This window comes from Schistocerca cancellata, chromosome 3 (assembly GCF_023864275.1).
Source record: "Schistocerca cancellata isolate TAMUIC-IGC-003103 chromosome 3, iqSchCanc2.1, whole genome shotgun sequence".
NCBI classification, from domain to species: Eukaryota; Metazoa; Arthropoda; class Insecta; order Orthoptera; family Acrididae; genus Schistocerca; species Schistocerca cancellata.
Window position 1 is genome coordinate 623,014,921 of NC_064628.1, and position 15,422 is coordinate 623,030,342.

The following is a 15,422-nucleotide window of genomic DNA, read 5'->3' on the forward strand; positions in this document are numbered from 1 at the left end:
GCGCAGAAACTGGACGAGGAAACATCAGGATTGGAGTCGTAACTCATGGCGCCGGGCGCTGTTCACAGATGAGTCAAGATTTTGTATTCAGTCGGACAATCGTCGTTCCTCATGTGGAGAGAACGTGGAACTCGGAACAGTCCTGCTTATGTAAAGGAAACATCACCGTATCATGGTGGTGGACGAACGGTGCGGGCAGGAGTCAGTATTGGCGGACTTACGGACCTCTATGCCATTCAGAATGGCGTGTTGGCTGCTCAGAGGTATAAAGAATAGATCCTTCGACCTTTAGTTGTGCCCTGCGCAGGTGCCATAGGAGATGGGTTCCTTCTTGTGGACGATAACGCTCGTCCCCACAGAGCTGCACCGGTGGATTACATGCTTGAAGCTGATGGAATTGAACGAATGGGGAGGTCAGCTTGTTCACCTTCATAATCCCGATTGAGCATGTTTGGGATGCACTTGGCAGACTCATTGCAGCCAGACCAGCACCTCCTAGAACGGTTGCAGAGCTGGATATTGCACTCATGGTATAATGGCCAAACATCCCTCAAGAGCTGGTTGATAACCTCATACTGTTCGTGCCACACTAGTGTGCAACTGTACTGGCCGTCCGAGGTGATCACACACCATATTAGAGGGCAACGAGAATGACTGTTTCACTATTATGGTAGCCCAATGGTGGCTCGCTCTACGTAAACGCCATGTAAACCTCAAGTAAGGAGTTGAGACAGCGAAATATCGTACTGTATCACACACAGATTGCAACTATATCTGATATCTGAATAAAATAAGTTACCGTATGTCTGTTGTGTATGATATCTCACCTGATCCCCGAATTGTTTTGAGCAGTGTAGTTTGACGACCACTGATCTAAAGGCTACCGGATCAGGTCTCGTGACCTTTCCTCTGTCGAGCGATGTGAGGCGTTCTGAATCCCGCTCCGGCTTATTGCTCACAGTTTGCGTACAAATCGGAAAGCAGGACAATGTGAAGCCTGACGGCTGCAGCGTTCCCATGCAGCGATGCACCGGCTGCAGAGCCGTGGCTCCCAGCTCTGCCGGCGCTGACCTTGCGTTTCGCCGACTTTCCCCGCGGTGTGTCGGCGGCGGTGGCGGGGGGCGGCGGGTTTAGCCGCGCGGCCGCGAGCCCGCCGCTCACTCAGCGCCGCGCCGGACATGGAGAAGGAACACCAGCAGCAGGACTCGCTCGCCACCGTCGCCGTCAAGGACTACGCGCCTTCCGAGTCCGCCTTCAGCTGCGAGCCGCCCCCGGTAAGCAGCCGACCTCACTCGCTCTTCTCTTATACCGTCCCTAATCCCACTGTACGTACCGGTAAACCTAGACAGGATCAGCAGCAGTATAGCATTGTTCGATAACGATGCTGTTGTGTACAGAAAAATATCTTCGTTGGACGATCGCAAACAGCTGCAGAAGGATCCTCTGATCTGATGGGATTACATTTTCCTGGAGATGTATTGAGTCTGAACATTATCTTCTGTAAGGACAGAAGCTGAAGAAATTAATTAAAATTTGTGCCAAAGGTGGGATTTGAACCTGGGTATCCACTACATCAGCCGACTGGAGTGGCCGAGCGGTTCTAGGCGCTACAATCTGGAACCGCGCGACCGCTACGGTCGCAGGTTCGAGTCCTGCCTCGTGCATAGATGTGTGTGATGTCCTTAGTTTATTAGGTTTCAGTATTTCTAAGTTCTAGAGGACTGATGACCTCAGAAGTTAAGTCCCATAGTGCTCAGAGCCACTACATCACGTTGGCATTGTGGCTAACAAATTTTAATTTCTTATAGGAACAGGTTCCCCCTTTTAGCAAGAACATTGTTGTTTCTTCTCACTCAAACATGTTTCTGCACCGCTGTGCCATCATCAGTAGGTTTTGTTTATTGAAAACATGATATGGTTTTGCAGGACCATTTGTATAGTGTCCTGCACTTATAGATTCTAATGTTTTCGTGTGACTAATCCTTCTTTTTTTGTATTCCATTCTATTAATGTACTTTGTGTAATTTCTTTTATATAAACGTGTTGTCCTCGCCACGATTTGCGAAGTGAAAGGGCGTTGATGAAAGAGAAATTACACAAAGTACATTAATATGTGTGTGCAGTGCCATCAGAACGCAAAAGAAGAAGAATCAGTCACATAAAATAGACAAGCTACCAGTGCAGTACACCATACGTATGGTCCAGCGAAACCGTATAATGTAAAATCATGTTTTCAATAAATAAAACCCAGTGATGAAGGCACAGAGGTGCCAAAACATGTTTGTGTAAAAATAAAAAAAAAAAAAAACAAAAAAAACAGAGTTTTTGCTAAAAGGTGGAACCTATGTCCCATAATGTAGCAGCAAACACGAAATGAAAGACAAGAGCTGCAGATTCAAAAGATGAACATTTAATTTCTTGCTTCAACTTCTATTCTTGTCGAAGATTGCAGAAACACTTGGAAAAAATTTCGATTTATTGTAATCAATAAAAACTCTTTCTAAATGTGGATGTTGGTGTCGTCGTCGTCGTTGTTGTTGTTGTTGTTGTGGTCTTCATTTAAAGTAATTGTTTCAAGCAACTCTCCACGTTAGCCTATCCTGTGCAGACCTCCTCATTTCTGAATAACTGCTGCAACCTACATCCATTTGGATCTCCTTACTGTATGCATCATTGGTCTCGCCCAACAACTTTTACCCTCCACAATTCCCTCCATCACTAAACTGATGATTCCTCGCCTCAAGATCTGATATATTAACTAATGCCTTCATTTAGTAAAGTTGTGTCGTAAATTTTATCCCCCTTCGATTCAGTACATCCTCTAATCTCCAATATTTTTCTGTACGACTAGATTTCAAGAGCTTCTATTATCTTTTTGTCTTTACAGCTTATGGTCCATGTTTCATTTCCGTGCAAGGACACTCCAGCTTTAAAACAGGATGCCTAACATTCAAATTTTTATTCCATGTGGAAAAGTATTTCGCTTTTTCAGAAATGCTTTTCTTGACATTTCTAGTTTGCATTCTGCTACGGCCGCCTTCAAGTGTTTTGCTGTCCGAATAAGGAAACTTTACGACTACTTTTACTGTCTTTCCCTAATCTAACTAAAGCAGTAAAACCTGTTTTAATCGATTATGTTCCATTACTCTTATTTTCCTTTTGTTGCTGATTATCTTATAACCTCTTTTCATGACATTATCCATTCCTTTCAAATGCTGTTCCAAGTCCTTTCTCGTCTCTGACAGAGGTACAGTGTCACCGGTAAGCGTCAAAGTTTTTATTTGTTTGTCTGAGCTTCAGTTCCTTTCCAAATTTTCTACTTCGTTTTCTTTGCTGCTTTCTCAGTGTACGTAGTGAATTACAATGGGAAAATGCCACAACGCAACCTTACTCACTCCTCAACTTTTGCCTCCATTTTATATCCTTCACTCTTATAACTGCAATCGGGTTTCACAACAAGTTACAAGTAACCTTTCACTTTCTGTAGTTTATCACTGCTCCCTTAAAAATGTCTAAGAATGTAAATGTCGATACATGTGAGATAATGTCTATAACAAAGAAAATAACCCGATAATATCTCATTATAATGCTAGTGGTGAACATTTCGAAAATTTCAAATCGTGTATGTCTTTAGTGGTATTAGTAAGAAGTTAGATATGAGACAGTCACGTAAAATCAGTATACAGAAAATCGTTCAGGAGGCAGGCTTAGTAGAACGGTTCTCGAAGTATGTAATACATCCTTATAGGAAGTAGCACACAACACTATATTGCGACCAATTCTCTAGGATTGTTCCAGTGTTTGGAGTCGTTATCAAGTAGGTATGACAACAGACATCGAACGAATTCAGAAACGAGGTGCTAGGGTCACAACAGATCTCTATAGTTCATATGAAAATGTAAAATAAATGCTCGGGAACTTGGAAGAAAAATGACGTATTCTCGCAGAATTCTTGTCGGTAACTGTTTAAATGATAATGCATTTTCCATTTAAATTTTATTTTATTTCCTTCTAGATACACTATTAAAATTTCGGCTTTACAGCCATTTTTAAATGATCCATTATTGTCTTTTCGAAATTCATTACATTGTACAAAGGGATATTCATGTTAATACCACTTATATAGTATGTCAGAGAACGGAGTGAAATTATGAGGTAGGTTGTCAATAATTTAATTAATAAGAAAATTATCACCTGTTGGGTAAATTTAGAGAACCTACATTTGAAGAAGACGTTGTGACCATTACGCTGCTCCCATCGTGCATCTAGCGTAAGGATCATCAGAATGTGACAGATATTAGGACGCACACGGAAGCATACAGTCATTTTCGCCTCCGTCGATACACGAATGGAATAGAAATGCAAATCTATAACAACGATACGACGTCTTGCCCGCCATACTTATGAGTATATATATAAATGTAGATGTAGACTTTGTGCCATTATGTTTTCACGTCTATAATTTCCAATTCCTGTTATGTGCGTCTGAATACAGAGTGGTGGGTAACCAATAAATGGTATTAGGCTCTTCAAATACACACCAGTCCAGCGGTTTCAAAACCGATCGCCTCTGTAACTCTTCTGCATTCGTATCCATTATTATAGGTATAATAGTTGTTCCCATAGCTACTAATGGTTCAGTGAGGAAGGTGAAACTCGCTGTGTTTCTCGAATGGTGAGAAGCTTTTCAGATTTTTGATTGAAGACAACGTTGTATCCTCCTGTCCGAGGCTGTGATACTGTACACGCACCAGTATGTGGAAGATGCAGCTCGAGGAAATCTAGCGATATAAAGAACTGATATATCCGGCTCAGAAATGACGAGCTAATTTTGTAAGCTGTTTTTAGCTGAAATATTCTGCATGATTTCTAAGCTACTGTCCACTATTTCAAGAAATTTGCTCGCCAGAGAGCTCCGACAAATCGTCTCGCTCGGTCGTCTCGTTCGACTCTGTGGGAAGAGGAATATTTTTCTGCGAATGACAGACGCAGTGTTTGCGAACTGCCAGAGATAGTAGTGGGATGCTGAACAGAGAATGGCCTCCACTGCTGGTTTCGACGACAGAAAACTCGATACTACTAAGCCACTCACCTTGACGTCCGGACAAGTGGACTCATCTTTACGTTTAACGTCAGATAAACACCTCTAATGTTCCCGCTGGCTGTCAGAGGCAGCCGCGAGGCCAAACCGTACCCGGCCATCAGAAGGTCATCTTAAGACTTCTACGGATGCCGGAGAATCATCATAAGACAATTAACCGAGCTGTTGTAATTATCCGGCCGCCTTGAATATTACAAGACGGTGACATTTCTAACAACTAAGGTTGGAACTATAAATTGCAACAGTTGCGCCTTATGTCTGTTAAGTATGAACTATGTCCAGATCGTCGGCTGCAGAGGTGATGGGAGAGTTGGAGAACAGGACTTTTAACTGTCAGTCGAAATAGAGACCACGGATGTCGCAGAAATTGCCCAGTTAGATCGTGCTGAGGAGGTAAATTCTCAGTGTTTTGTTGAAGGACCGGAATTAATTTGACGTGCCCGAGAAAACCCACTGGAAATGAACACGGCGTGTGTCAGCGGGATCTCAAATCCTGTTCTTGTTCAGTTCGTTAGCTTGATTGGTACCGAAGCCTAAAACGAACAAATTTGCCTTTTTATGAACCACATTCGTTTTTCTATTCATATTGGAAATCGTATTACTACCTAATCGGTTTGAGCAGCCCTTCTCGCTTAATGTAAATGTTCGTTTAAGAAGTGAAATAGTTTTTGGTGCTTAAATCAAATGATGAACTGTTCTTACTTAGGCTGCTACATGACCGTCTGTGGACCACCAACTTTTATATTAAACGCATTTTTCTCTGAGCTCTTTCTCCTGACCGATATCACCATTTACTTCGTCTGCGCTGTAATAAACGTTTGTTATCACTAACTGAAGATAGGGGACTTTTGATCTGCTGTAACATCTGGGAATAGTTATTTTTTTTTAACTTTTAGTGTGCATTAACATGCTGCACATAAATGCTATTACATTCTAGCCTAAGTTTTTGGGTGTTGCCATTAGTCACGCCCAGTACTGCGACAATACTGAACAGCACGGAGTGGTGTAATGTTGATCAGTAATTCGTTTTAATATCATATACTGTAACTCTCACGTTTGAAGTTAGACCATTATAGTGAAGTCTGTTATAGACTACAGCTTTATTCTGTTTCGAGCGCCATATAGCATTGTACAGCTTTGTACAAGGGTCACTTGGCAAATTTGAGAATGTAACTGATGTTGCGACATTTACATAAACTAGACATAGAATCGTTCAGAGTACTGTCTTTGCAGCTGCATGCATCGTTGCATGCTGTGAAACCACTTCGTGAAGATTTCACTTCAGGATGCCGGTCAGGAACCGTTGGTAGGACGCAGCACCTTTTGGGAGCTACCAATATGGCGCCCACGGATGGTCTGTTACGCATTTAGGTACAGAGAAATATAGACTCAGATCTTAAGGTCAATGAATGTGTCTGGAAGCGGAAACTTCTCAAAAACCGCCTGTGTTTTGCCTCTCCCACTAGCAGGAGAGCTCACGCGTGTCTGTTCAAAGGTGCACCAAGACCCATCTTTGGCCGCTTCTTTTCGATTCTCTCGGAAAGCTCGGAAGGAATATTTGTGTACTGTACACCACTCTGGGGCAATGGCCTTGCTGCAGTGGATTCACCGGTTCCCATGAGATCACCGAGGTTAAGCGCTGTCGGGCGTGCCCAGCACTTGGATGGGTGACCATCCAGGCCGCCATGCGCTGTTGCCATTTTTCGGGGTGCACTCAGCCTCGTGGTGCCAATTGAGGAGCTACTCGACCGAATAGTAGCGGCTCCGGTCAAAGAAAACCATCATTACGACCGCGAGAGCGGTGTGCTTACCACACGCCCCTCCTATCCACATCCTCACCTGAGGATGACACGGCGGTCGGATGGTCCCGATGGGCCACTTGTGGCCTGAAGACGGAATGCTGTATACCACTCAGCAGTTGCTGTTCTCTCTTTCCCAAGGAGGAAAGGGTCACACGGTTTATTTCCTCACCCTTTTGTTGAATGAACATTGGCAGTAAAGACTCTGACGCATGACTGCCGCTTCGCCCCTGGATCAGACAGATGCAGCCATGTTCATTTCCTGCTCCAATCCAGAAGGCTCTACTGGACTCATAGACGTTAAATATCTCTTGACGATTACAAAAAATGGTTCAAATGGCTCTGAGCAGTATGGGACTTAACATCTATGGTCATCAGTCCCCTAGAACTTAGAAGTACTTAAACCTAACTAACCTAAGGACAGCACACGACACCCAGCCATCACGAGGCAGAGAAAATCTCTGCCCCTGCCGGGAATCGAACCCGGGAACCCGGGCGTGGGAAGCGAGAACGCTACCGCACGACCTGACGATTACAAATGCAGAGCCTTCTGTCAAGTGTGGGGTCTACCTTTTGACAGGAAGACTCTTGGCTACATTTCAGAGACGACTGCTTATCGAACCTAAGGAGAAATGAAAGTGCTGATAGTTCATTGTGCTTACTCTCCACTCAGTCTGTTAACTTGAACCCCGTTTTCTTCGCCGGAGACTGTTGCTTGGCACCGGGATCGACGTCCATCTCGAAATCGCCTTGAATTCCGTGAACGAATGGAAAGCCATTCCTACAGCAGGAAGGTAATCTCCGAATGTCACACTCAGTCTCAGTCGGCAGTTATCTTCATTAATCATTAAAATTAACACCACACATAGACAGTCCCGCTGTGGGATCATAGGTGTGAAACTGATTAACCTGCAGATCACGACAATGCTTACAACAGTCACACATAATTTACAGTTGTAATAATGTATTTCACTGCAGCCAAGTCATGTTTCAAACTGTCGTTTCCGAAAGATTTACCTTTGCATTTAACATTTTTCGAAAGCAAAATAACTATAATTTGTTCAGTATAATTGCGGACAAATATTTCAGCGAATTTGTTACTAATAGTCAACCTGGAGACGAAGACATTTCTTCTAAATTACGATAGGTGGTCCTACGAAATGATTCTCCGATTTCGAAAACAATTTGGAACAACTCAGTTCCTTCTGAGAATTTTTTATCATGCAACAATTAAAAGTATTTCTTGTTTCGTGGAATACTATTCCCGTTGACACTTAAATTTTCGGTTTTAAGGTTTTGTAAGGTAGACCTATTTCGTTTGTGCGTCCACACCTTGTACGTATACACCCGGAAAGTGCGTGTGTGCATAGGAGGCCAGCGAGTGAATGTGCGGTATGAGGGCAGAAAAATCGTTAGAGACAGAGAGCAAGTTTAGTTGGGGAAGCCGGGGATAAGAATCATCCTAGGACTTACTAAACGCATCGCCCCTGAATTCCGTAGGTGATTTGTTGGCAGTAAGAAAAAGCCAGTGAAGGAACACTAAGGACGCGCCACTTGGATTTGAACCATATGCCTCCAGTGAGCGAATTCAGTGCCTTTATCGCTGCACCACTCGGTCTGTCGGGCGGAAAAGATAGGGCAGATTATTAATAAAAGTAAATAAACGAGGGAACGTAAAATTTCTTCGAATTTTAGCACGATGCTGAAAGTGACAATATCGATTCGGAAAAAAAGTGTGTTTAGGTATATCCGATAGTTATTCCAGTATAATTTCTAATCAGATGAAACGTTTATGTTTCGTATTTGTTTGAATTTTGTTCACTAATATAATCTAGTATTTGTGTTATGATTTGGAAGTGGGTTTAACTTAGCGAAAAAATAACTGTGTTAAGTTGGAGGTAGGAATGGAGCAAATAGAAGCCGATTATCACCATTTAAAAATTTACTAAACCGCTTTCCCATCGTCCTGATATACAGATTATTTTGATGTTCAAACAATTTGACATACGTGTTGTCCATGGGTGGCATGGATTAAGACTAAGAAGAAGCTTGTCTAACTTTTCTAAGATTACCTTTGAATATTTTCTCTATGCAGCGGAAGTCGGATTCAATAAGCTGGTAGGCCTATACCTTTGAATATTTTCTCTATGCAGCGGAAGTCGGATTCAATAAGCTGGTAGGCCTATACAAAAAGAAAAGGCATCGAAGAAATTGGCTTCGTAAATACGACTGTTTATTACTGCAGATTTCAAAAATGGTTCAAATGGCTCTGAGCACTATCGGACTCAACTGCTGTGGTCATAAGTCCCCTAGAACTTAGAACTACTTAAACCTAACTAACCTAAAGACATCACACACATCCATGCCCGAGGCAGGATTCGAACCTGCGACCGTAGCGGTCGCGCGGTTCCAGACTGTAGCGCCCAGAACCGCTCGGCCACTCCGGCCGGCACTGCACATTTGCACATCCACGAAAAATGTAGGTATTGTGATAGCGTCAATAAATGATACCTGTATTCAGGACTGATCTGTTACTGGTATTGTCTCCTAGAGAGTCTACAGCCTTAAACATTTCCGCTACTGAGATCCCTTTGTTGCAATAAGAACATTTTCATTAAAACTGTAATACAAAAGTCAATTACACTATAAAAAGTGGACAACTAACAAAAAAATTTTAATTTCCAGTACACATACGAGTCAGAAGCTAGATAAGAGTCACGGAGAAAGTTTCCCTCGTTACGGAAGGAACTATCTGTATCTCTTGATTCAGACGCGTGTATTATAATACGCTGAGGCTTCTCTCGTGGAGGTTCCGCTACCTCCGTCAGGTCTTCAGTCTGTTGGCATCTGTTGCGACATCTACATCTGCATTAATATCCTGCAAACCAATGTGAAGTGCATTGCCGAGGGTATTTATCATTGTGCTACCTGCTAGGGTTTCGTCCCGTTAGAATTGCGCATGGAACGCGGATACAATGATTGATTAAATGGCTCTGGGTGCGCTATAATTAGCACAATCATATCTCCGCAGTTCGCGCGGTAGCTGTGTAAAATATAATTCTAGATGTTTCCGTTTTACGGGTTCTTGCAACTTCGTAAGTAGGCTTTCGCGGGTTTATTGAAGTCTATCGTCAAGCGTTTGTCAATTCCTTACCTCGTTGGCGCTCTCCAGTGAGTCAAATAAACCCCTTACCATACGTGCTACCCTTAAATACGTTAAATTTTTCATGTTAGTCCTGTGTGGTACAAGTCGCACAAATACGTGCAGTAGGCGTATTCTAAGATGGGACGCTCACGCCTCTTTGTAGACTTCCTGCATTTTCGCAGTACCCCACCAATGAACTAAAGACCACCACCTGATTTTCCTACGACTGAGCCTGCGTGATCGTTCCGTTCCGTATCCCTACAAATTGTTCCAGCCGGGTTCTAAAATGAGGCAATTAATTATAATTGCGACTCTCGTGCTGCATTCGTAGGAAACTTCTCTTCAGAATTTTGTGAAATGCACAATTTTACATTTCTATACATGTAAAGCAAGTTGAATATCTGGGCACTACTTTTGAATCTTATCAAGAATTGCCCAGCCATTTTTGCAGCTTTTTTTGGATAGTGGTTCAAATGGTTCAAATGGCTCTGAGCACTTTGCGACTTAACTTCTGAGGTCATCAGTCCCCTAGAACTTAGAACTAATTAAACCTAACTAACCTAAGGACATCACACACATCCATGCCCGAGGCAGGATTCGAACCAGCGACCGTAGCGGTCGCTCGGTTCCAGACTGTAGCGCCTAGAAGCGCACGGCCACTCCGGCCGGCTGATAGTGGTTCGATACAGATAAGTGCATCATTTGCAAAACGTCTGCCACCTCATTAATATACAGGGTGTTTCAAAGCCTTTGCATCAAACGCCAGGGGTGATACGATGATGGCCGGACGGGATGGCCTAGCGGTTCTAGGCGCTACAGTCTGGAACCGAGCGACCGCTACTGTCGCAGGTTCGAATCCTGCCTCGGGCATGGATGTGTGTGATGTCCTTAGGTTAGTTAGTTTTAAGTAGTTCTAAGTTCTAGGGGACTGATAACCTCAGAACTTAAGTCCCATAGTGCTCAGAGCCATTTGAACCATTTTTTGATACGATGATGTCCTGAAAAGTAATGACTGCGGTTTATTTTGTATGAATTTTTTTAAAAATAAAGCAAACATTATTAACATTCTAAATCTTTGTCCTTCATGCCTACATATTTATTTCTCAGCATAGTCAACCTGGAGACGAAGACATTTACCAAACGATACACCAGTTTGTTGGCACTGTCATTGTGGAATGTTTGAGTTTGTTGATGGAGCCCCAACCTCACCTTTGCATTCACCATTTCATCACTATCAAAATGAAATACTCGAAAGTGTCCTCTAAGTTTTGTAAACAGATGTAAATAGCGAGGTGCCAAGTCAGAACTGTGGAGGATCATCGATGAACCGAAGGCGTCAGATAGTTGCAGAAGTCGCGGCGCTCGTGTGTGTTCTGGCATTTTCATATTGAAGGACAGGGTACATTACGTTCCGGTTGGTTGGTTGATTCAGGGTAGGGGACCAAACAGCCAGGTCATCAGCCCATCGGATTAGGAAAGGATGGGGAAGGAAGTCGGCCGTGCCCTTTCAAAGGAGCCATCCCGGCATTTGCCTGAAGTGATGTAGGGAAATCACCGGAAAGCTAAAACAGGATGGCCGGGCGCGGGTTTGAACCGTCGTCCTCCCAAATGCGAGTTCAGGGTGCTAACCACTGCGCCACCTTGCTCGGTCGTTACGTTACGCACCACCATGATACACGCTACAGTTCAAAGCCTTCTAGGAACAGAGAGCTGCAAATTTTTAGACTTGAAGAAAAAAGATATCGAAAGTTAATAATGATTGTTTTATTTAAATAGCCTTAAGAGTTTTCACATAAAAAATTCGCAGGCATTAATTTTTTGCACGTCCTCGTGCATGACGGTCATGAGAAACAAATTTTGTTTGAGATAAAATGTTCGCTCACTATTCCCAGCGACGCAAGGCAGCTTTTCGTATTGGTTACGCCTATGGAATGTCGTAGGACGAAGGCAACCCCGGCGTGTTTATGCATTGTGTGTTGCCTGTTTCCCATAAAAGAGTGTAGGACGGGCGAATTAAAAACTTCCAGACTCGGTTCTAAAATGTGTTTCTCCACTAGACACTCAGTCTTTAGGTTTTCTTGTGGAAAGTCACTCGGTCAGTACCCTGGGGTAGGTAATATGCAGCGCACCTGGTTAGTAGACCTTGCTAGTTCGGCGAAATCACGTCATCCCACGGCCTGCGAATACTAAAGGCGGACGCTTACTGTCTCCTGGAAGCCTCAGCGAGCACTTTGTAGAAAAAAAAAAGAAAGTTGTTCCCCATGAAATAATCAATCACCCCTACACCTATGGTGCAAAGACATTGAAACACCCTGCATAAGATGAACAAGGATGCCAACTTACTAGCCTGCGGCACGCCAGAAATTACTACTGTTTTTGTTACCGACTGAACTGACTCTCCACCGAAGATACATGCTGCGTGCTCGCTGCGAAGAAATCCTCAACCCATTCATAAATTTTGCTTCACACCTCGTATGATCGAACTTCCGTCAGGCTGCAGTGGACGCAGTGTGACAGCCGCACGGGACCGGTTTCGTTTCCGTACGTTGCACGGGAAGTAGGGAAGCGGCCGGTGTGGTGTGTACTGCAGTGGGTAGGGACGGACAGAGACACGGCTGACCCCGTTGGCCGCGCTACTTGCAGTGAGCGGCGCCGCTGGCCCACATCCGCGGGAAAGCGGGGCCCCTTCTCTTCCCTTCTCTGCCCCGCACCGCACAGGATGGGATGGGAGCGGGCGGCGTGCGCGGGCTTTGCCGTGGCGCCCTCCTGTCCCTTTGTCTGAAGCCGTCGTTTCTTTTGCCGCGGGCCGCTTTCGTTCTGTCAGTCGCCGCACGGCCCACACGCCCATAAAAGAGCGAGAAGTAAGAGCTATTTTCTAAATGGGTTGCCGGAAAAATTAGAGAACAATTACAAGTAATACGACATTCGACGTAAAACAGTAACCAAAACATGTAATTACGCAAGTCTGAGACTGAAGACACGGCGACATAAAAGTTGATTAAGGACGTCGCTACTCCTAGTTAAAGGGGAAGTTAGTCTCAAAGGTCTAAATACCACCTTGGAAAAATAAAGTCATGTAATTAACTGTTTGCTTGTTTTCAGGTACATGACTGTAGTTCTGGTACAGATTGAAAATCCCACGTCACAGTATCATAGCACGCCACTACAGTAGGATTACCGACCGGAGTGGCCGAGCGGTTCTAGGCGCTACAGTCTGGAACCGCGCGACCGCTACGGTCGCAGGTTCGAATCCTGCCTCGGGCGTGGATGTGTGTGATGTCCTTAGGTTAGTTAGGTTTTAGTGGTTCTAAGTTCTAGGGGACTGATGACCTCAGACGTTTAGTCCCATAGTGCTCAGAGCCATTTGAACAGCAGGATTTCCCAAATTGTGTTCTGCAGAGCACTGGTGTTCCACGGAAAGTTAATAAGTTATCCGTGAAAAAGTGTTAATGACATGGCGTCTTTTTTTACTTTTAACGATACTAATCACATTTTAAAATTTCACTATGCTTTGTGTTATTAGTTATGATTTAAAATTAAAGTAATCACCACATAAAACACGTTTTTAAAATTTTAGTTATCTTTGAAATAAACATGTATCGGGATTCTCAGAGTGTTCCGTTAGAGGAAAAGATTGGGAACCGCTGCACTAGACGACCCATAATAACCCTTCTCTGTCTAAAGTACAAAAATCTGTACCAAAAAATTTAATGTATGAGTGAAGCAACTAAAACCAAAGTGATATATTGTAACATATTTGTTTTTCTAAATTTATGGGCAAAAAAACGACTGAGACTTCTCAGTCTCGTCAGGATATATTCATCGTATCTGACCGAGCTGTTCACTTATTGTATTAGTAATGTCGTTTTACCTTAAATAAAGTTAATCGAAATCAGATTAAAAACATCGAAACACTCGCAATTACGTAAACACTCGCAATTATGTCATTTCACGTCAGCAGGGCCCGCAAACTCTTACGACACAGCGTTACGACAGTCTTTTGTTTACTGTCCAAAGAGATTCCTGTGCTACAGCGGAGGAAAACAGACGTCCTGACAGTAACCCAGTGCATGAATTCAGCTCTTTGCTGTTTTATGATTACAAAGCGGACGGTACTTTTAAGACCCATCGGACAGTAAAAATTTAAAATAATGACGCCATCTCCACTTTTTCAACTTAGAATGTTTTAGTGTGTACAAAGATTGCAGACATGTACCTGTAAACAAACAAACATAGAAATTAATTACGTAACTTTATTTTTAGGTTGATATCTAAAACTTACGAGAAGCGTTCGTACTACGTACGGCGACCTGCCACCGTACACGAGATGGCTAACGCACTCCCATAAGCGACAACGTTATTAGGCCAGGCACTATAGTGCTAAAGTGCTCGCGCGAAAGAATGCGGAAGGCTTCAATCTTAACACGTGGTGCAGCAGCCAACACTATTCTGCTACCTGCGTCAATACTCCATAACAGTCTCTTTGGGGTGCACACTGAACATTGAGCGTTAATTTTCGAGTTAGTTTAGATACGATGAAGGTGAAGACTGTGATGTTAACTGTGGGTGACGTGAAGCAAACATGACTGTTGTTACGTTAACAATATGATATTCTAGCAGGTCTTTCCCGCGTCCACAGCCATTCGATCCAATTGACTTGTCGCAACCCATCACTAACGGGAATACTGTCTCTATCAATGTTTAGTCGTAGAGTTTGTGTTGAGAATTCTGTGACATCATGTGCGCACGAACTACACTTCCTAGTGTTCGTATTTGTAAATGACGCACTTAGTGACTTTGTCAGATAATCTATTGAAATGTACGAAATGGAGACAGCGCATTCGCGATAACATTTAGTGGTAAGAAATGATCATAGACAGGACCGCCGCCGGACTACGCCCTGTTGCAAAAGCGGCGCCACGCTCTCCTCTGTGTTGCTGACTATGGGTGCGGCTCAGCTGAGCTGCCGTGCCAGCAGGTTCCAGGGGCAGCGACCGATAGCTGGCGGCTTTCTTTGTCTCGGCGCTTTCCCCGCTGCGCCTGCCGCGACCTGGGTTTCCGGTACCGCACTGGAAGATCTTCGTAAATAAGAACAGTCTGAAAAACGGCTACCTGATGCTTCTCCTAGTCCATCCCCTCCCCTTTTCAACCTACTCTACCACATCTCTTCATTTAGTATCAATGTCCAACGTGTGTGTGCGGGTCGGTTTAGCAGAGGAGTAGTTATACGACCCCGACTTCAATCCACAGAGTCATTTTCGAGCATTCATTACAGTATCTTAGCTGGTTACTCAGCTGAACCTGGCCATATCCGAATGTTCCACAAATTCCATTCGGCTTCCTCAGCCTTTATAGGTGTTAGACAACGGGCGAAAGA

The 15,422-nt window shown here is 43.8% G+C and overlaps 1 protein-coding gene across 1 annotated transcript in view; it reads left to right on the forward strand.

Moving 5' to 3' along the window:
* Positions 1-1,128: 1,128 nt before the first annotated feature.
* Positions 1,129-15,422, forward strand: part of LOC126175537 (uncharacterized) — a 124,205-nt gene continuing 109,911 nt past the window's right edge. The window contains exon 1 of the mRNA XM_049922370.1: positions 1,129-1,274. Within this exon, the coding sequence (XP_049778327.1) occupies positions 1,179-1,274 (96 nt within the window). The 5' untranslated portion in view covers positions 1,129-1,178. The remainder of the gene's footprint in view (positions 1,275-15,422) is intronic.